The 21,819-nt window shown below is 45.4% G+C and overlaps 1 protein-coding gene across 4 annotated transcripts in view; it reads right to left on the reverse strand.

The window, feature by feature from the left end:
- The window catches only part of Ufd1 (ubiquitin fusion-degradation 1-like), a 93,956-nt gene extending 74,740 nt beyond the window's left edge, over positions 1-19,216 (reverse strand). For 2 of the 4 annotated variants that reach the window (XM_077652753.1, XM_077652755.1), the window contains exons 1-3: positions 19,082-19,216; positions 18,429-18,546; positions 18,042-18,074 (exon numbers count right to left, since the gene is read on the reverse strand). In XM_077652753.1, coding sequence (XP_077508879.1) covers positions 18,042-18,074; positions 18,429-18,546; positions 19,082-19,084 — 154 coding nt within the window. In that variant the 5' untranslated portion in view covers positions 19,085-19,216. Of the gene's footprint in view, positions 1-18,041; positions 18,075-18,428; positions 18,547-18,937; positions 19,056-19,081 lie in introns of those variants that run through there. The other 2 variants (XM_077652756.1, XM_077652754.1) reach the window with 2 other exon arrangements.
- Positions 19,217-21,819: the final 2,603 nt, after the last annotated feature.

Raw genomic sequence — 21,819 nt, forward strand, 5'->3', positions numbered from 1 at the left:
TAATGTTGATGTAAAATCTGAAATTGTTTTTCTCATGAACTAGATTGTTACTAAGATAAATAATTTTGATTAGTTATTGATTAGTGCCTCGGTGCAAAAAAAAAAAAGGCTCAATAAAAAATCATTTTTAATGCACGGCAACTTTGTCTAATGAGTAAGCAGTGCAATAATCAAAGCCATTTTTACATTTCACCCTTGTTAGTAAATTTACAGCCCCTGAAATAGTAACATTCAAGGTGTGACTATCATGCATCGATAAACATTTCAAAATCATGCATTTTTGAAGCATGACTGAACAATTATGCCTTGATTATTGCGAACATTGTGCCTTCAGCTCCCCTTAGCAAACAAAATGTGTCTCTAGCTGTCCTGTACGCTGAAACATCAGACATACTAAAACAAAATTTTCATGCTGCTAAATCCGTCTACTTCTATGCAAATTCACCACACATGATAATCTAAATTTAATATTATGGTCAAAACACTGATTTCCGGAAGGAAAAGATTGTCAGAGTTGGAGAATAATAGCTGTAAATTCCAAAAATGTCATTCTTAGAATACAGTTTTTGGGTCATTTTATGGTCCCAAAGACGAGTTTCCCCCCTTAACCTAGCGATCGAACAAGCCGCATTTCCAACTTGGATGCAAGTTGTTGGCAAGTATTGCCCATTTATAAGAAGGAAGATGAGAAAAGCTTCAAGAGCTACCAGCCAATACTCATTCCCCCAATGTGAAGAAAGGGTTTAGAAGAGCTAGTGTTTATTAGGCTTTTAAAATTCAGTGATAAACACAGCATTTCCATGACCATTGTGAATTTTTATGATGCAAGGGCATCAAGGGCCAAAGAGTGCCATGGCAAAAGGTGTTTTCGCCTTCTCAATGTGGAACACAGCATTTTCATCACAGTGCAGTATGGTTTCCGCACATACATATCTACCGAACTTGCTCTCCTGGATCAAAAAGAATATATCTTAGAGAAACAACAGAAAAGAAAAACCATGTGCTATTTTTATTTATCAACTTCACAAAAGCCTTCAATTCCCTGTCACATGCTAGGCTGTTCGAGAAACTGGAAGTTTACAGGTATCAGGGACACGCACTGGATCTGTTAAAATCTTACCTGAGCAACCAAAATCGATGCATTTGTACACCTGTCACAAGGGCAATCTCAATGCCCATTGAGTCAATGGCCATCGAAATTTTCAAGGGCCATCCAGGTGCACCACTGCCACATGACAAAGTTCAATGATCACTGCGTGAGTAGTGAGCATGTGGTCCGACAGATGGCACTAGGGGTAACAACATTTAAAAAAAAAAAGATACGAATTGAAGCTGAGTAAAATGAGACAAATGCTGGAGTAAGTGCTATTTCAATTGACACTTTTTACTGAAAAAGCTATTCAAATACTTCACAGTTTTCCACAATCTAGAGACCATGACATGATGTGGGGTGACAATAGGTAGTGATGCGCACTTTGTTTCAGAAGCATTAACTTTTCACTGGGGGAGCTGCCACAGATCAGTGACAGCCTTTGTTGCAGTGTTTATGGGGCATTTGTTGGTCTCGGGTGTCGCAAAGTGCACTAAAAGGTGAAAAAAGGGAAACGAAGTGAAATGCTGCAACACCGCACAAAAAGAACAGCGTTGGTTTGTTTACATCTGACTGCCGGATGTTCTGTGGAGCTGTCATTTTGACTACCGAATAAGAATTTGTTTATGAACTGGCTAATGTGGTCTAAAATTTTGCCATGAAGTTGAAAAAATATTTTTTGTTTATTTCGCGTTTCTATTGCGTCAGCACTCATTCCCTCCCTTCATTTGGGCGTTGTGTGTTTGTTTCTCTGTGTCTAAAACTGGTTTTGAGGCAGGCTGCTCACCTGCCCGGCAGCTCGTGGGCACGGTGCAAGAATAGAGGGGGGAACCAACGGCACCGCTTGTCCTGTGCTCCGAACGTTGCGTGAAGGGTCTCACAGTTTTGCTGCCTGCCGACAGATGGCGGTACACAACAGCGGGCCCGCCCGCCGTTTGTGTCGTCTTCGTCTGCTTGCAGTGAACGCGCCATTGAACATAAGTTTTCTTCGGCACGGACTTCCAATTCGGTCTGTATTGTTGTTTTTTGACTGAAACATGACTGTATTTTGATTCTGGTGGTGTATGGTGCTATCGCCGGTGGCTCGTTGCTTCGACAATGGGACGAAAGTGCTTTGCTTAGTGATGCACGACAGGCTACAAGTCGTGCAAAGAAAAGTTGTCGCTGTTTTCCGCACCAAAGGACGAAGGACGTTTGAAGCTCTGGAGAAATGCCATCCCGCGTAAGGACCGTTTGCTGCAGCCTTCAGACTATTTATGTGCGAAGCATTTCCAGTCTCATCTCGTGTCGAAAACGTGGGGAGCCAAGGGCCATGTACTCGTACGTACACCATGGCGAGTGTGTCTTGCGAAAGGCGCGGTGCCAACAAGGTTCCCCGACTGCCCTGCACACCTGTCGAAAGACAGGAAGGAACGGAAAAGGCCTGCTGAGAGGCATGATATACCGGTGCCAATTAAACACCGTGTCCTTCACGAGCCGCTCGACAGTCCTCAAGAGGATGCGGCGAATCAAGACCCGTCTACACAGGAGGGCCCGCAGGAATCATCTTCCTCGAAAACCACATCGCACGGCTTCAACTACTTGTTTGAAGTGTAGCCAAACATTTTACCTTTTAGCTCCTGGGGCTAGCTGCCATTGACTCGAACTAGATGGTGTCAGGAGCGTATACTTTTCGAAAGCTCAGCGCATCAAAGTTGACCACTTGACAGCCAAACATTTTACCTTTTAGCTCCTGGGGCTAGCTGCCATTGACTCGAACTAGATGGTGTCAGGAGCGTATACTTTTCGAAAGCTCAGTGCATCAAAGTTGACCACTTGACAGCACCGCCAATCCCGTCTCCTCCAGTCGTGGCAACAAGGATCGTAGATGTCACTCAGCCGAGCTATTCATTTAGTTTTGTGCGGGTGGGTTGCGTGCGTTTAGTGCCATTTTTTTTATCCTTATTCTTTTTTTACTCCTATCTGCAGCTCACTTTTTTTTAAATCTCTTATTTGCCGGCTGACTCGCGAGTTACATTGCTTCGGAGGAGATACATCGTCGTGCGCTGACGAAAGCAACAGCTTTTCCTTCCCTTGCCCTGATCACAAGAAGACAATTATATGGCTCAGCTTTTACACTACTATGAGTCAATGAGGATGTGTCAATACTGCAAAGCAAAGAAAAAAGAAATTGGCAACAGGACGCAAGCACTGAGGAAACTGTCAAAACTTTCCTAAATATATTTTTGATTGCAGCGTGGAGAGGCCGGAATTTTTGCGACAAAAGCGAGGTCTAATTTTCATGCAGCTTGTCGTGTAGGTTGTACATGTGCTCTTTCGCTCATGAATGACAACAAATTTAGAGTGCCTTACTTTCTTAGACAATAAAGCTAGTCATATAAATGCCGAATGAGGTTACGAGTGCAATATTATGCAGTTTCAGTAGCGTGCGGATTAATTCACAGTCAGGCCTGAGCTCTTTTGGCGTGCGTGCGATATTTTCACACTATGCCAAGAATTTCAAGTTTCATTTATTTAAGGTCTGTAGTACAGAAAATAGCAACTATCAGGTTCTGCTCAGATCGCTCACCATTGTACGCACCACTGCATGCTCATTCTGCACGCCATGTTGGACTACATCCCCTGAATGTTTTTCGGTTTGGCGGGTTGATGAATTATGGATGACCGATCAATACAGGCATCCACTCTTTATCAGCCTGGTGGCAAGCGAATGGTTGGAATTCCCAATGTTTCCAGGGTGTCTACCAAGTTGACATTTCCAAATTCCCTGAGTTTTCCAGGTTTTCCCTGAGTGCATTTGTAAAATTCCCTGAGTGACACAGTACTTTGTTTTATGCGAAAACAAGCCGACACAAAGCCGCCTGATGGTATCACTCTCCAGTAAGCATGTTAAAAAATAAAAACAATTAAATCCTATTTGAATAGTAAGGAGTAGTGTTTATTTCATTTAAAAAAAGGGGAGAGATTAGCAAAATGCACAACAAATCGAATATCTTCGAAAAAATGCTAAAACAAAGTGAGAATCGAACTGAACATTTTCAAATGCGAACTAAAAGAAAGATGCACGCGGAAACAAATATTTTCAAATGTGACATATTTCTATCTACTGATAGTAACCGCAATGGTGTGGGAGAGCTTTAGAGTCACAAGTGCGATTCTCTGTAGAAGTGAAAAACTTCATAGGGTAAATGTTGCTTCCGGTTATGCGTGCGTATTCAGTGCGTCGGGCAGGTACACATTTGAATAAGTTGTACAAAGCACGAAAAAATTCAACGAGGTGCCAACCTGTTGCCGCGCGTCCGGTTTTTAAAGCACCATTCACAACATGAAGGCCACAGCTACCAACTTCAAGAATACGACGGCCGTCGCTGGATTCACAAAGTCCTTGTTTGATTTCACGGAGAAATTTTAGATTTACATTTGGCCCATCCATTGAGATCTGAAGAATTTTTGATCGGGAGAGCCCATCTGTGGAAGTTTTAAAAGCAGACACCAATTCTTCCGCCCGCGTGCGCCCCGAAAAGCCTGACGTCAAGTAGAGAGTTTTCACGCTCTGCTCTGCATCCGACCAAAAGTGAACCAACACGTCCATTGTGCAACCTTGTTTAATGATTCGCCAAACGCCACGACGAGGTGGGAGGCTTGGCTTACTTCTGACATGAGGTTCCCCTTGAAGAAAGGTGCGAGGCCATAGACAATAGTATATCTTACCTTGTCTTTGCCAAGCTGCATTTTCTTGGCTGTAGCTGATGATGGGAACATCAAAGGGAACAGAGATGCCGATGCCGCGGCAGCACGGAGTGATGTGTGCGTCATAACAGCGTTGAGGCACCACATCACTTCAGCATTTATGACCTCCAATTAACGCTGAAAGATATCCTTTGTTGTACGATCAGATTGGATGTCAGTTGCAGTAGTTGAAGCACTTGAAGGATGTGCAGAAACTGACGGCACTGGCCCGGCATTGGTCACAACGGCGGTCGGCAGTGTCAAAAATGAGGCTACAGAGGGTGTCCTGGCTAAGATAATGGCCAGTTGGTGCTTCTTACTTTCAGCGTGACTTGTCACCGCTCTTCTTCCCATGTTGCTGAACGAAAACTGCTTTCTGCACAGCACACAGTACACTGCATTCGGGTTATTTTCGATGGGCCTAATTCAGGCTGCAAACTCGCAATGTTTCGCATTCGTCCAGTCCTGAACGAAAGTGCACTTGAAGGCCGTCATGCTTGACAGGTCGCACACAGCTTGCCTGCGGCACCACAGCAGTCAATAAAACTAAGTCGGTTCAAAATGACGCAGCTAAGTACGGACAGAATTCGCTGCTTTGCTAGCATCAGCAGATCACGAAAGGCTCCAAACTATTTCCCTTTCTCCCAAAGCTGCGCCGCCTGCATCACATGCGTGCACCCCCAGCGGCAGAAATGGATGCTTCCATCAAGAAGATGCGCAGGGAGGAAGAGTTTATTTGGGATCATCGCAAGTTCTCACTAGGTCTTGGTTCTCACAATGTTATCTGCCGCCTTGTTGGAGCTCTCCACTCGGAAACAGGAAAACAAAGAGAGGCCGCTGGCCGTCGAACAGCGCACGTGCGAACCGTAGGAAGCGCGCACCCTGCCGTCGGCCATAGCGCTGGGGAAGCGTGGGAAAGTGTCCTCTTTCGACGTAGTGCACTTCGAAATCGGAAGTGCCGCAGGCACCGCAAAGGTTTTTACCACCTTGCTGGTATGCTCCACTTGACAGCACAGCGTTGGAGGCCAGCGGTCGCTGAGGAGAGGACGCATAACGCCGCACTGGACAATCCGTGCAATGCCAGTCCGCATTGTTTACACGAGGCAGCATTATCGTGACTTTAGTTCCTCTTATGTAGAACTGCAGCTAATTTTCCCTGACATAAGCACAAACCACCCGAGTTTTCCCTGAGTTTTCCAGATTATCCAAATTCCCTGAGAATTCCCGGTTTTCCCGGTAGGTAGACACCCTGGTTTCGCACACGCTAAATAACCTGCAGGCCAAGAGAATGACTGGTAAACACTGAGAATTATCGAAAAATATGCGTCTTATTTTCTGGTGATTTACTCACTATGGCTAAGCTTTGTATTTAAACTAGTTGTTCTCATTGCCTCTCAATGCATATTTCCACAATATTCCAACATTTCCTTGCTAACGTCTATTCCTGCCCAATTTGATTTGCTACTCCTAACTTCAAAAGGAGCCGCAGTCGTGTGACGCCATCTGGCCGAGAGCCGAGAGCTGCGAGGGGTTCTGCGCCACCTGCAGAGCGCTCGTCGAGACACCTTTCTATTCTTACACCGTGCCCGTGGGTAACCTGTCCATTGTGTCAGGCAGCAGCCCATTTAAGGGGGACGCGGGCCAAAAATTGCCAAAAAATCGGTTTTGAGAAAAACATGTTTTCGAAATATTTCTACCTTCAAGCACCTGCCCTCAAAATATTAACGCTAAATTTCATCGCGAAATATGGTAAAATCGTCTTTCAAAACATCACGGGAGCCACGAAATGCCCCGAAACGGGTGAAATTTGTTCGAACTTCCCATGCGTGTCACACGCGAACCATCCGGCCATAGAGTTCCTTAGTGTACCCTAGAGAGAAAGCAGGCGGCTTTTCACTTCATCCACCATGGACGCCCGAGGCATGCTGGGAAGACAGCAAAGTGGATTGATATCTAGTGGCTTGTTGACTGTGCTATGGAATGGATTTTTTTTTTTGGTTGTCCGGTTTCGCTTTCACTACTACAGTTTTCACTGATGTTCTGTGCACTTTGTGGCTGAATAGTGCAGCTACGGAGGCAGTTCATTTGAAATCCGAAGCATCCAAAGGCGCTTGACTCGAAGTGAGTGTCTGGTGCCTGCTAGGCCTAAATTCTTTTTGCCCTTTCACTGGCAGCCATTTACGCAGCAAACTGGGTTTTGCTCAGCGGGAATCTGTAGCTACCTGTGCATTGAAATTTGAAAGAAGGGAACAGGTTTTTTTTTCTTTTGTCAACTGAGAATGCGACAGTCCGCTGCTGTGACCACTCTTCACATTTCTCACAGGAGTCTCCGAGACACTTTAAAGGTGCAAAATTAAGTACTTCGGCAAGCCCAACTTATGTTAACCGTACTCGCCAAGGAATGCGTTTGATTCATTTCGAAGACTGGCATTGCACAGGAACAATTCACATTTCTCACAGGAGTCTCCGAGACACTTTAAAGGTGCAAAATTAAGTACTTCGGCAAGCCCAACTTATGTTAACCGTACTCGCCAAGGAATGCGTTTGATTCATTTCGAAGACTGGCATTGCACAGGAACAACTTGCACTTCATGAATTAATTCATGCAAATACCTGCTTGTTGCACTTGCCAGCATGAACACAGCTGTCACTTACTTGTGGAGAGAGGTTTCGCTTCCTAATTCATGTCTTTCTGGGCAAAATCTGCAAGCGCAGCACTAGGACATGCCTAGAGCCGGCACTAAGTGCACGAAATCTAGTCTCTCATAGAAAACCAGTGGCTCGGGTAAGTTATGCATGGACATAGGGCACGTCACACAATAGCAGACTACATAAATGAAACGTGGTATTTTAAGAACTAACAATTTTTTTTTTTTCAAGAATATTTGCTCTAAAATGCGTGTCTGTTAAACGAAAAAAAATTATTTCCCACGGTTGGCTAAGTTTGGCGGCATGAAGAAAAAGCCCTCTCTCGCCATGGGCAAATTCGGTGCTTTTCTGCTCACTTATTGCAATATACAGTTACCATATTTTATTACAGGACATACTAGTTGGAAAAAAACGTTTCCTTGCAACATATAATTTGCGAAAATTCGTATTTTTGCAGTCGTAGTCACATTATAGGTCCAAGCCAAGTGCGCCTTGCTGTCTTCCCGGCATTCCAATTGTGGATGAAGTGCTCTTTCCTGGCTACTTCAGAAACTCGCATAGGACTGTCACACCAGCTTTCCCTCTAGGTAATATTTAGAAGCTCTATGCATCTGGCCGATCGGCGCCATCTTGGGCTCGTTTTGAAGCTTGTTTCTTTGTGCGCACTTTGCTGCATTTCAAAATAGCATCAGTCAATGAGAGCGACTGCAGTAGACAGTTTTCCGAAGGCCTTTTCTTGGCCGCTAATTGGCTGGAGTGTGCGAGCGAGGTGAGCCTAGAGTATTCTAGTACACTATAGGCATAGAGTATCTTACTACTAACTAGAGGGAAAGCTGGAGGCGCTGCACCTCAGCCACCATGGGCGCTTAGAGCATCATGGGGCAATGAGCTACTTGTTGCGGGACAGCCGTTTTTTTTTTCAGGAACCCCAAGTGGCGTTACTAAGATTCTCCTTTCTGCCCACGGCGTGCATGCGCGCAGACGACTTTGGCGCAAACGTAGTGACCAAAAGCCATAGTAGCGAAAGCGCAACAACATACAACGCCAATAAAAGGCTTCTGTTTTCCGAAGTGCTATTAAAAAACCTCCAAAAATGTTTAAGCGACGACATTTTTTTTTTTAAACATTTATTTTTAAAAGTGCACCTGTTAAGCATGAAAGAGCAAGCCATGGCTTATTTTGGGCAAACTTTACATTTACATGCTTTTCTGCTCGTTTGTTGCAATTCATACACAGGATATTGAATGTTACGACATTCTTGATGATCGAACGTTTGTTTTTTTCATTATTTTTTGGCCAAAAGTTGTGGTACTGCAGTTGGTAGCTCTCCGCTCCATGATGCTTAGAGCGCCCGTGGTGGCTGAGGTGGTCTCGAGGAAGCTCCATGCAAATTCCCATAGGTGAGGCGCCAGGTTTCTCTCTAGTTAATATTAAGAAACTATGACTATAGACAAGCGTCAGGCCGTGACAACAGAGATGCGGCGGCGCTGGCGTCAGCAGCGACTTTCGTTTTGTAGGAAAAAACCGGGAGCTTCTGCATTGGGTGCGCCACGTTTGCGTGTTTTTGGGCACAATTCACGGCTGCTGACAAATTGTGGTGCGGCTGGTTGAGCCGCAATGCAGAAGAAAGGAAGCAACATAAGTTTCCACAAGTTTATCGCAGACGCGAAAGGCACGGAAGCGACGCGCAGGGGCCGAGGCGTAGGACAAGTTTGGCGACAGATCGGCTTCGCGGCTAATTATTACCGTCGAGCATGATGGTTACTGCGCCAAGCTCATTTTGCCCGCAGGGCTATTATATTGCGTTTCTGCATTCAAATCTAATAAGTTGGTTCGTGTCTCTGACTTAGCATCGTTGCTGTTCGGTCACGTGGTGAACAGTGCAAAAATCAAGTAATGCCTGCAACTCGTTCTCATTCTGTCGTGCTCTAAGCATAAGTTTAGGTGCGATATTCCGTGTGCTTGGGATCGCAAGTTGAATGCGGGGGGCCATTTTGAGATGCTTATCACCTGGACAATGTCCCGAGCATCACTTCGCGCGCAAAAAAAAAAAAAAGACAAAAAGCTGCCACCAGTCGCCTTCAGCGTTCACACCGTGCCGCGCTTGAAGAAGCACCGGACTCGGGTAGTAGTGGGCCCTACGGTTTTTTCTCTTTTCATTTTCGCAAATTTTAAAAAGCGTGTCGTTTGAACATCGGTTCAACGACCTAGGATTTCGACAAAGTCGTGCAGTGTTATTTTCAAAATATTTGAATTTTCACATTGTAGGTCGATCAGAACCTGGCGAACACAGCAAATTCCACGCTGAAAGCCACTCCGATCAAGCAGAATGCGCATACATGAATAAATTCTAATATAAGAAGCAAAATTTTATAGCTTAGCAGAGTGAGCGTAAATTTCGATTGGTACTCTTGGAAAACGTCTATGCACGTGCTAGCGGAGGTCTCTGATTGCATTTGCCTTATTCAAAGCAGCTATAGTGTTCATTAATTTCCAAGGTCTCCGGAGTGAAGCGGCTTGGTGAAAATAGGAAGCACATTACAAGGGTCGTCGTGTGAGAAAGCTGATTCGCGTCGTGCATCACGTCGTCCTATCTTGCTCTAACAATTGAATATGCTTTATCAGCCCATAAGTTGAGAAGTGTGGACGATTAGTTCCTCCCAATACCTCGCGTTTCACCTGCCGTAACGCTGCATTGTTACTTGCCGCCAACTAGGAGCGGAGAAGCACCCAATGCAGCGCTCCGCTTACTAATTCCGTATGGCGAACAGGTTGAGAAAGTGTAGAACTATTCTCCGGGTATCAACAAAAATGTTTCTAACCACAAGCGACGCGCATGCATTGAAATATTCTCATACACCAGTTGGTTTCGAAGGCAGCGTCACTCGGCACAGTGTAGGTGTGCTGCGTTTTGCCTACACCCCGCATCGTTGCCGACCGCAGCGCCACCTCCAGGCCCTACCATTGGCCGCCGCGCCATTTTCTTTCTTTTTACTTCTGTGCTGTCGTGGTCCTGCTTTGCGCGTTGGACAGCGTCTGTTTTTGCGCAGCGCTCGCTTAGTGAAGTTTCTCTAAATTTTTTTGCAGTTTCTTCTTTCTTACGTTGCATACTTTGTCGGTACAATGTAACTGATGCCAGGAGACTCAAGTTTGAAGAAGTCTGCACGTAGTATGTACGGGAGAAAGCGTCGCCTGCCCAACACGAAGCGCAGTTCGACATTGGGACGTTCAACCGTGCCGGATGCTGGAAGTTACAACGAGCGTCGCCTGTGCGATGTTCAGCCGTGCCGGACTGTTCGAGCCTCAGCTAGCATTGCCCGCCCCAACGCCTGATCAACTTGCTTCAGAATCCAGGCCCGGTCCCAGCACGTTTTGTTGACGACTCGGAGTTTTACACAGCGGAGGAGATCGCCGCGTACACGGAACACGCAGTCGTGATCAAGTGCGGCATGGATACAAAGTTGGCAATACAGCGTCGGCTACACTGCAGACTGCAACGTCCTTCGTCACAGCCTTGAGAAGGACCAAAGAAGGCTGGAGAAGTCAACAACAGTCTTTTTGAGCAGTAATGCAGATAAAAAAAAAAAGTCTCTCTAGGGGGCACAATGGAGACAAGTCTCCAGACTACAGCCCCGTACAGGTGTAGATCACCAACATGAACCATTCCCGACTACAGCCTGGGAAAGGTGCAAAATCACTGTCATCATGGATGAGAACTGTTTAGTTACTTAGCTTCTGCAGCCCTCATGCAATAACTGGCAAGACACTAATAAAGTATGGCCACTGTCTTGGCTAGATTTCAAGTTCACAAATTCCTAATGGCATATGCCATCTTGACCTCAGGTTGTCTGTGATATCTTCAGTTTTAATTGACATATTTAGAATCCGAAGACAGTTTTGGAAATGAGAACAACATGTCACTTTTGGTGGGAAATATCACAATGAAGCTACCGACTGTTCATCTTATAACATATGGTCAAACATTAAATGCAGTTTTCTCAGTTTCATATTTTTGGTCGATCTACTCAGCCTTACGCAGGGTTTCGATAACTTCATTTTGGCTCACAAAAATAGCCTTGGTACCATTTTCTATGGTACCCAATGACATTCTTACTTTTTTTGTTTAGGCCACGCATAAATAGCAATTTGCAATTAGCTTAACGAGCTGCAGTGTCAGAGTAAATTGCTGGGCTAGTTGGTTCATAATGCGCAATGGTGGAAGTTTCCCTCATCTTGTCCGAAGAGTGCGCTTGTGCAGGAAGTATGTATAAATGTGGCTGAATTGCTTGCAATAAGTCAGTTGTAAAAAAAATTTCTTTAAAAACAGCGGTGTTGTGTGTGTGCCTCCTTGTTCTTGTCCTGCGTCTGTTTCGCTGGTCCCACCATTCTGCAGGGTCAAATACTGGGACCTTTTACTCTCGACGTAATATATCAGGATGACATGCCTTTAGAGAAAAACGAAGAATGTCACCGGGTAAGGGAACTCTCTGGCTATCAAATCATGTAATTAAAAGCAACAAAATACAATGAGAAGGTTCATTAGAACTGTGTAAGAAATTACCTAATTACGCTCTAGACTTTCTAAGATAACTTTTGATAAAAGACCACCAGCTCAATTATGATTACATTTTTTGAATCGGAAGAGAAAAACACATCTGTGTGCAAAATTTCATGAGATTTTAGACATAAATAAAAAAGTTAGATATAAGACCCTCGTCCCCCCTTAATTGTGAGATGTTGCTCAGAAAAAGCAACCTGGGTCACAACCGAACTCAAGCAACACAAGTCCCACCGGCTGCAACACCTGCCATAGCACCTGCCTTGTGCCACTGCTCAACTGCCCACTGGGTGGCTTACATGCCAAGGTGTAGTCGGTGGTAACCAGATGAGAATCGGGAGCGCTAATTAGGCGGCACCACCCCTATGCGCACCGAGCCATGCGGAATGAGCAGGGGCGGTTGGGAGGAAAATGTGATTCGAATGATGCTTGCAGAGTTGCTAAATGGAACAAGTTGGGGTGGTAATTAGGTGCTAGCCTGGTACAACCCAGTAGGTCGTAGCTACAACCAACAATTCAAGTCATATTGGTGCAAATGTCCGCATTTGGCGTAATTACCCAAATCAAATGACATTTTTATTTGTTTTTTCGACATATCGTGAGTGTGAGGTTGTTCTCAATAGCCCTTGAGATTCCAAAGGCCATTTGCGAACCTCCATCAAGTCGATGTCCATCGAGTTCAATGGTCATTGAAAACCGCCATGTGGCACTGGCCGATCCTCACTGAGTTCGATGTCCAGTGGCTCAATAGGCATTGAAGCTACCTTTGTGACAGGGGTATTACATTACCAAGAATTCCTCTGCTGTTAAACCAATAAACTCAGGAGTACCACAAAGAAGTTTTAAGGCTGTTTTTTGGGGCTGTCCAGCAGGCCCGGGGTGCGCTCGAAAACCACAAGCCTCATGACCCAACACAAATGGGCCGAACTGGGGTAGTGCTGAGTAGGCAAACGTCACAACGCGTTAAACCATCGGTTGCCGGCATTTTATTAAAGTTATTCCTATCCTATCTTAAGGCTGTTTTTTCTTCAATACCTACACTGATATAATAACAATGCACATAACATGAAATTCGTTATCTATGCAGAAAATATGACAAGATGTAACCACCACCGTCTTGTATATGAAGCCAATGCGACCCTGGTAAGCTTGCTAAATGGTGTAACGAGAACAATATTTGCGAAAAATAAACGCACCTTGTCAATTCACTCCAGCCATCATGTACAATATGATGCCAAATGAGGTAGTGAACAGGCTTAAAACGTTGGGAGTATTTTTTCCAGCACGTTATCCTGGGATAGTCACGTTAATCACGTTGCCATCAAACTTGCCTCTGCTATTGGTGCCTTATTACAGTACACTGCTTCCTAAGAAAATGTTAATTTATAATCCACCAATTCGATTACAGCACAACTTAGCTATGGCCAAATCATCTGCAGTATGACGTTGCAAACAAACAAAACGAAAATATGCACGCTGCAAAAAAGAGCAACGAGGGCAATTTTGAAATCATTGCTACAGTCTTACAGAACTCCGTTCTACCCACTCTTTCATGTGCCCGTACAGAAACTATTTTTACCCATACGATCTCAGGCTATTGCTCTCATACAAAAACTGTCATGTAATGATCATAAAAGTCTCTAACATAGTCCAAAGAAATTCCATATACTCAACCTGCCAGCAAGAAAGATGAAGGTAGTGTTTGGGCTAGTTGGTTGTGCATTGTAGTATCGTAAGAACACTCAAAGGGTGACACAGAAAGAAGGACATACAGTCCATTTCCTATCCTGTGTCAGTCTTCTGACTCTGTATTAGGAGCGCTTTTTTGATCCTACAGCAAAAAATTCGTTGTTTCGCGACCAACCATTGTGATTTTATGGTAAGTTTACTTGCACTCTCTCAACACTGCTAGAGAAATAAAAAACTTGAAACTGATCCTTTGTACACTCCTCCATGTTTGTTAATCAATCACTTGCAAGCTTGAGAACATTGGACCTAATCGCTCTGTCTCGAACTGTAATATTTCATAATACACTAGCATTTTTAATTTGATTGAATGCCTACCATAAATGGCCTGTATTACTGCTATAATAGTGGGTGTTCATTCTTTCCAGATACAGGCACTATGTACGTATTACTGCTTTTACACTGTTTTTGTCTTTTTTTCTTTTGCCCTTGCTTCTTGCACCATAAGGGACCACGGGCCAGTCAAACTGACAAGATCAGCTTTCTTCCGAGGATCCCCTGCCAGTGTAGATATTCTTTGCATGTGACAGCATGAAAAAAGTTTTTCTTCTTCTTGGGAAACACCCAGCCATCGTACAAATGTACGTGTTGTGGTTTGCGTTCATCTCTCTGTGTGAAAAAACATGGACAACCCCACACCAGATGCACGATGTTCAGAGCTCGGGGAAATAGCTGGATCCGTAGGTTATCTTTGGCAGTCTTCTTGCGGACTTTGTAGCACCCTTCCAATCAGAGCAGTACATCTTCTATGACAGCTGCTGTGGCCCGAGGGTCATTTAAAGACAGTTCCGCATGTCTGTTGAGCTTGGGAAGGGTTGGGGCCTCGATCTTCAGTATTCCCTCTCGCATGGCTGCTTTACATTCCTCTTTCTGTCATTTGCCATTTGCAGGTTGGTAAGTTGCCTGAGTGCCTCCATAGAATTTGTGTAAATCACTATTCACTTTTTTCTGATATGTTCTGACTAGGATGCAGCTTGTATTGCAAATTTGATTTCGGCCAGGGCCCATGCAATGGCATGCAACTCCACAGTGGTGCTGTCTGCGTTTCCTTCGTTTGTGCAGAAACTCTCTAAAATGCCTGCGATGTACACATTCCCTCTTCACTGCTACAACGCAGTCTGTGAACACTGGATGTTCCTGACGTCAGTGGTTCCTTGTGCTATCACATCCCTTGCATGCCTGTATCTTTTAGCTGCTCATTTTGGTAGTGGCCTGGTTGACACCAGCATAGTGATGTCCCAGGGATTGTTGCAGGTAAGCGTCATGGGTGTTGCGTCCAGTTCTACTTACCTACCAGAGTTGTATGGTTGCAGTCTTCTGCATTGGTCGAACAGAGTCTTCTTGAGCAATTCTGGCTTTTCCATGTATATCTTTGAGGCTTCTTATCTGGCTTAGAGCAGTAAGTGAGACGAGATTTGTGTGCCTTGGAAAACCAGTGAACACTCATATGAGTTGGCTGCGCAGCCTGTGCATTTGTCCCTTGTTCAGATTATAGTTGGTGGCTCTGTATACGAGACGGGAAATGAGAACCACCTTGCCCAGTGTCTTCAGGGTGTTTGTGCAAGCACTTCCTTTGTTCCAGATTCTTCGAATCAGTTTGAGCAGTCGGTCCCATTGCCTCATGACTTCTCTTACCCAGGCATTCCCTTTTTAACTGAAGTAGGCACCAAGGATGCACAGACTGCCTATGGTGGGTTCATGTATCTCATGGCCTCCATTGGAGAGTTGCACCTTCGATTTCTCTAGCTGGTGCCTACCTATCAGCAACATTTGAGTCTTTTCCGGGGACGGCGCCATCCTCGTGTCCCCTCAGCGCCTGCTCTAGTGTGGGCAAGGCTGTTTGCATCTCTGTCGCAGCTTCTTCACAGTTCGCATAATTCCCTCTTTCGATCCATAACGTAGTGTCGTCTGCATACATAGTCTGCCCACACTCTGTTCTTCATGTAGCCAAAAGGCAATGCACCTCAACACGAGATTTAAGCGAATCAGGGATAGAATTGAACCCTGCGGCACCCCTCTGTTGCTGACGAGCACTTAGAGTCCCCCAGGTCTGTGTAGACTTCAAAGGCTTGGTTTTCCTGTACACCAAGTTGTACAGTCATGCTCTGGGGTATGCATTTTGGAGTTCTTTCAAGATTGCTTTGCAGGTCACTTTAGTGAATGTTTCTCTTAGGTCACTTGCTATGAGTATATGCGGAGTGGCATTCCTACTCTCCTGTAGTCCATGGGTCGTCTGAGCAGCCAGAAATGTTTGCCCTGAAGCCGGTCTGACTGGGGTGCATGTATGGTGCCTTCTTTTCAGTACGTTTCATTGACAAACTTGCAGCAAAGTGTGGACGTGAGTGAGATGGGTCATGGGTTGGTGACGATGGCTGAGTCCTTCCCAGGTTTCCGTTTTGGCTTCGCCACCGAATTATTCAGCACGAATGGCAACTCTTCTGATACCCAGATCTTGTTTATTTCTGTTAGAAGGGCTCTTTTGGCTGGTCCAATGGCACTGTCCACGTGACGTCATCCTTTCCCGGGCACACATGGTGTTAACCTGATGTAGCGGCCACTCCAGCCCGGCAAGCATAAAGTAGCTCTCCTCTATGTGATCTGTGCCAACCGACAACCAACTATACGTTTCATCAGTGTCCGGAAAGTCTGCTCCCATCGCTCTCATGTCCAGGAAGAAGCAGTTTTCCATGGTTCTTAAGTCTTTGCTGATACTCCCGTCTATATGCGTGGCCTTGACAGCATTTTCCCGTTCACAGAGCTGAACGTTTCCCAGAGCTTAAAAGCAGATGTGCAATGGTCAAAGCTCACACTGTGTTCCTCCCACTGAGCGTTTGCCAGCTCTTGCTCATACTACTTGCACATTTCCTTGTCTCCCTCGCTTGAGGTCTAAGTAATGCTTTCTTTTGCTTCTATACTTCAGGGCCAGGTAGGTGTTCAGTAGGTGCGAATCTGGTGACTCGTCCTCCATTTCGATTTTTTCTTCACGGTTGTGCACACTGATTGCGAGCCAAGTGAAGGGTTGGGAGATGCTCATAGGGTGCTCTCGGAGGTCTTTTCCTTGCAAGCCACGACCGTCTTCTTGGTGCGGACGGGCTTCTTTTGCTTGAGGGAAATCCAGATAGGGAAGTGGTTGTTGCCCTAAGTGTATGTTTTCATCGTCCGTGAACAGAAAAGTCCTTACTAGCCCAAGTCATGCCCCGCTTTTATCAACTTTTATGTAGGCCTACTCTCATGCGTTGGGTCTTATCAGTGAGGAGTTCCATACTGGTGTCCTCAACAGTACTGAGTAGTTCCAGGCCCATCAAGGTGTTACTGTTGTAGCCCCAGGGCATGTGCTGAGCATTAAAGTCTCCTCCCGTGATGATACGGTTGGTTGGGTATTCACTTATGATGCATCTTATCCACTGAGATCCTTTGTTTGTGCTTCTTCAAGTGTCCTGCTGTATGCAGACGGCAAGTCTTGTGTTTTAACTGGACGTCAGCGATTCAGAATGCCACCGCTTTGCAAGCATTGTCATCTGCAGCGCCGACTTGCAGCGGCGAGTACGTTATCCCTTATCTTATGTAGACTGGTGCCAGGCTTTCCGGGACCGTATCCTTGCTGTGTAGACTAGAAAGTTGAGTACGAATTTTGAAGCCTTTGATCGTTGGCATTGGCCCACACAGATTTCTTGCAGCAGGAGCTTCTTTCACAGCTCCAGGCAAGCCCAGAGAAGCTCTCCCATAAAAATGCGCTTTATCTTCAGAGTGGCATGCTTGAGCAAAACTACTAATGTTGCCACGGCCAACCCTATTCCTGATCAAGTCACTGCAGACCCCACCTCAGTTTGAATGCCAGCACTAGAAAGACTTGTTAGAATGTCATTAGTGATGAGGCTTGGATATTTCAAGACAATCACGTTTTGCTCAAGGCTAGTATTCTAACCTTGAATATATATTCCACACTGGTTACACAAAAATGCAGCCCTAAAGCCACCGTCAGCTACCAGGAAACAAAAACATATAAGGTGCATTTGAGAGAGATAATGCAAATAGATGCACACACACAGACACCTAGCTGCAAAACTATATTATGCACTTTTCCAAAACTAAAAATGGCCTCAACATCATGCTTAAGATCACAAAATTTTTAAAACAATATAGATACAAACTGCCATGTGGAACAGAACACATGCATGTGAAGCCGCTAAAAATGGTGTTCTGTTGATACCGTCACAATAAAAAAAGAAAAGCATATATAGCAAAGTCAGAGACATTTGGTGTACTCACTCAAGTGATCCAGCGCAGATGGAGGCATGATAACTGGAACACAGTGCATGGGGAACACAGTATTAGGCTCTTCAATGCAATACAGACAGTAAAATGGTCACATTGTGTCCGACGCAGATGTAGCAGAAAGATTTGAAAAAGCCTCAGCGCAGAGTGATGTAACAGGAGAATTAAGGACACATATTAAGCTCCCAAACATATTACCCACATGTGTGGGCCAGCCGAGCCGAGCATTCTTTACGCATGCAGAACCAGATAACCCAAATATCATTTTAGAATATAATAATGGCAAAGAACATGTCAGCGACATGAATGCGCATGAATGGGCATTATTGCACCATTCAGGATGTCCGATAAGAAAGTGAAAGGGTGCAATAGCCCACTTACTCTTGCCACCTCTTTCAACGTCTTGCCGTTCATTGCCCGGAAGCATCGACACGGAGTACGATCTGTACTGCGTGTTGAAAGGCCGAGCGAGGTGATCGTGAAACATGTTGAAGGGAAACTGAAAACAGAGCGAGCACGAACATTCAAAAATGCGAGAATTGAAGTATTCACTCGACGGTGGGCATGCCCTGTGGTAGTACCAAGCCTCACTGCAACAAGGTGCAGCTGAAACCATCACGCAGCGAGCTGCGTAGAGCCTTTCATAATCTTCGGACAAAATGTTTAGAACTCGCATTTGCTCTAGTAGAGAGCAGTTCAGGTAGTAGCAGTAGTAGTAGTAGTAGTAGTAGTAATAATAATAATAATAATAATAATAATAATAATAATAATAATAATAATAATAATAATAATAATAAACTGCTGCATGAGCATTAAAGTGGTGCGTCTAAACGCAGTGATTGTTTACTCGCAACACTACTCGCTCATACAAGCACTGATTGGACACATACACAACGCAGAGGCGATTATTTACAGAAAGCATTCTAAGCGACCGCGCCGATTACATAGCGCGCGCTGTTGACCTCTATGTTCACAAAACCGTAACCACTGGAGACTGCTGATGCATTCAATGACGAAAAGACGCTTACTCATACCATTTTGAGAGAGCAGGCAATTTCACGTAGACCTTACAATCCGGAACGGCCATCCACAGCTGAGCAAGCTGAGCTGAGCCATGAGCCAAGTGCCTCCCACTTGTCTAGTGGCGCGAACGGAGGCGCGCGGCAGCGGCACGGCTGAAGCGAAATGACTCTCCTCCCCGCAGGGGGCGCTGCCTCGCCTTTTACTAGCACCGCGCCCCTGCCGCCGTGCTGGCCGGGCAGTAGGAAAGGCTCTCAAAGTGCTGAGCCCATGCGTTTTCGCGCTTCACTGCTGGAGTTCTAGGTCCAAGTTCTGCATCTGTTGATAAGCTTCATTTATTTCTGTCGCATCTGAGTGCGTAAGAAAAACCAGACTAATTGAATGAAAGGTTTTTGTAGGCAAGTCGACAGCTACAAGACTGCGTGTGACACTGTCTAGCGTGTTGTCACTGTTGAAGTGCCTAATAGACCGTGAAGGTTTCAATTACGTGATGACAAGTAGTGAGCCAGGATCCAGCAAGGCACCTCATAATTGTGCGCCAGTCTTCGTTCTGGCTGCGATACCCATATCCAGCGAAGTTATGCTGGAATCTTCCTTGCATTTAACAACGTTTCCCACTGAGTTTCTACGGGAAACCTCGAGCTTGGCATCCTCACTGCCATTTTGTACGTAGATGCTGGCCAGGAAAGCTTTCCCAGTGGCACGCAGGAGCTTGATAAAATTCTATATGCAGACAAGATATAATAGATGCAGCAGAGGCAGTGCTTAATTCTGAAAAAAGCGCCACACCATTCCACTTGCACTGAAGCATCAAGTGACAGGCGGCTAACATTCTAATGTAGAAGCTTCGGCGTGTTGGTGGTGGATCATTCTCAAAACAGCGCAAACAATTCGAGGGCGCAGACACAATACGTACGTCTCGTCTATGCGCTCTCGTATTGTTAGCGCTGTTTCGTATTGTTCGCTGCACGGCTATGTAGCAAAAAAAAAAAATATATATATATATATATAGTATCTTGAAGACAGTCTGTGAAAGCTGCCTGAATTTGCTCCTCATGACCAAAGAAGCGGCAGCGAACTCACGCCAGCCGAGTTCACTCGCATGAATGACAAGGGTGATATCCTATAGCTTATAATTAATTCTGTATCCCTCCGCAGGGCCCCCTCAACAAATTGTAGCTGCCCTGGAAAATACTTACAGGACATGCTTTAGCCTCTTATACAGCTGCATGCAGACAGTATCCTTGATATTTTACAGGTGGTTAAGGCAAAAACAGAGCTTATAATTAGATCTGGCTGTCCTCGCCACTGTTAAAATGTGACAGCCGAGCTCACTGCTGTACTGCCTATCACTGCTTTTTACATAACAAAACCGCCTTCCATTTTCAAACAACCGGAAGGGAAAAGATTCTGAGTGCCAAAAAATAAGTGCGCTTAGACCTATAGCTGCAAAAAGCACCTGTCGGGTGAAATTCCATTTAACATAATTTCAGTTACTCGAAGAATGCATGTGCCTGCCAGGAAGCCAAGATTTCTTTAATTTTTCTTTTGCACTTTTGCTGCAAGCCTTCCCTAAAATTGGTGTGAAAATGTGAAAATATTTCTAATCGTGGGGAAAATTTTGTGAATAAAATGTGAGGCCGCTGAACCGCTTCAGGAAAAGTGGAAACGTTATTTTCATACAAGCAGATCATACAAGGCCCTCAGAGGTGAAATACTGGGTTTAAAAAAACCAGCTCAGTAAGAGATGCATCATAACAAATTACATCCACCAGCAAAACCATGAGCATTTCGCATTGCCCTTTGTCGGTAGCAGACGACATAGAACGACGCGATTTTTCATCATCGCCAATATGCTCGAAGGGGCTCGGTGGGGAAAAAAAAGGCGCCTAGGTGGTTACGTTGAAATTATTTGAAGTCAATGGCATGCAGGTTTCTTAACTATGTGCGTATCACCCCACCGTTACGACGATGAGGAGAAACATGCACAAACCAGCAGCGACGGCGCTGGTAGAAAAAGTCGCGGTGGCGCCATCTAGTGGCGTATACGCCAAAGAGCACGCCCGCGCCCTCCCGTTCGCGCCACTAGGACAGCATTCTAGTTCAGCCTCCTTGGCTATGGCCGTTGGCTATGGCTGGGCAGCTGCACTGGTTGCACAACGGTTATAAACGGCTGAACCAGCGGCCAACGTTTCTGATATACTGCGGATACGTCGTTCATTGTAATTCTAACTCTTGAAGCAGGCTAGTTAAGTTAGAAAGATGTATCAGCATTTACATTTTGTTTTTTTTTTTTGTGCGTCACGCGACCTTTTGTTCACTTATAATACCGAAACCGAGATAACAAAAAAATCGGTTGTGTATTATTTAGCGGTCGTAGGCAAACCTACGTGGTGTTCCATGTATTCTAATGTCTGAAGAATCATTTGAAAAGAAACATGCAATAAAATAAGTGTATATAGTCCTTTAACGCTCTAAAATCTAGAAGCGTTTGCGAGTAGGTAGGCTGGAAACGCCGATTGGTCGGTGGGATGCGTGTCTGCGTGACGTTTTTTTTCGCTTCGCCCTCGTTCTCAACCGGATGTGGGGTAGCCCGCCTCTCTCGGCCTGTCCCTAGAGGGCCTAGGGGATCGCTAGGTCCGTCCGTCCGCCGAGCGTGCGTGTTCCGCAGGCATGCCCTTTCCCGCGCGACGACAGCGCCGCGCGGGCGGAGGCGGAACTACTGGGAATCGCTCGTGCAGGTGCTGCCTGC

The sequence above is a fragment of the Amblyomma americanum genome, chromosome 2, assembly GCF_052857255.1.
Source record: "Amblyomma americanum isolate KBUSLIRL-KWMA chromosome 2, ASM5285725v1, whole genome shotgun sequence".
In the NCBI taxonomy this organism is placed as follows: domain Eukaryota; kingdom Metazoa; phylum Arthropoda; class Arachnida; order Ixodida; family Ixodidae; genus Amblyomma; species Amblyomma americanum.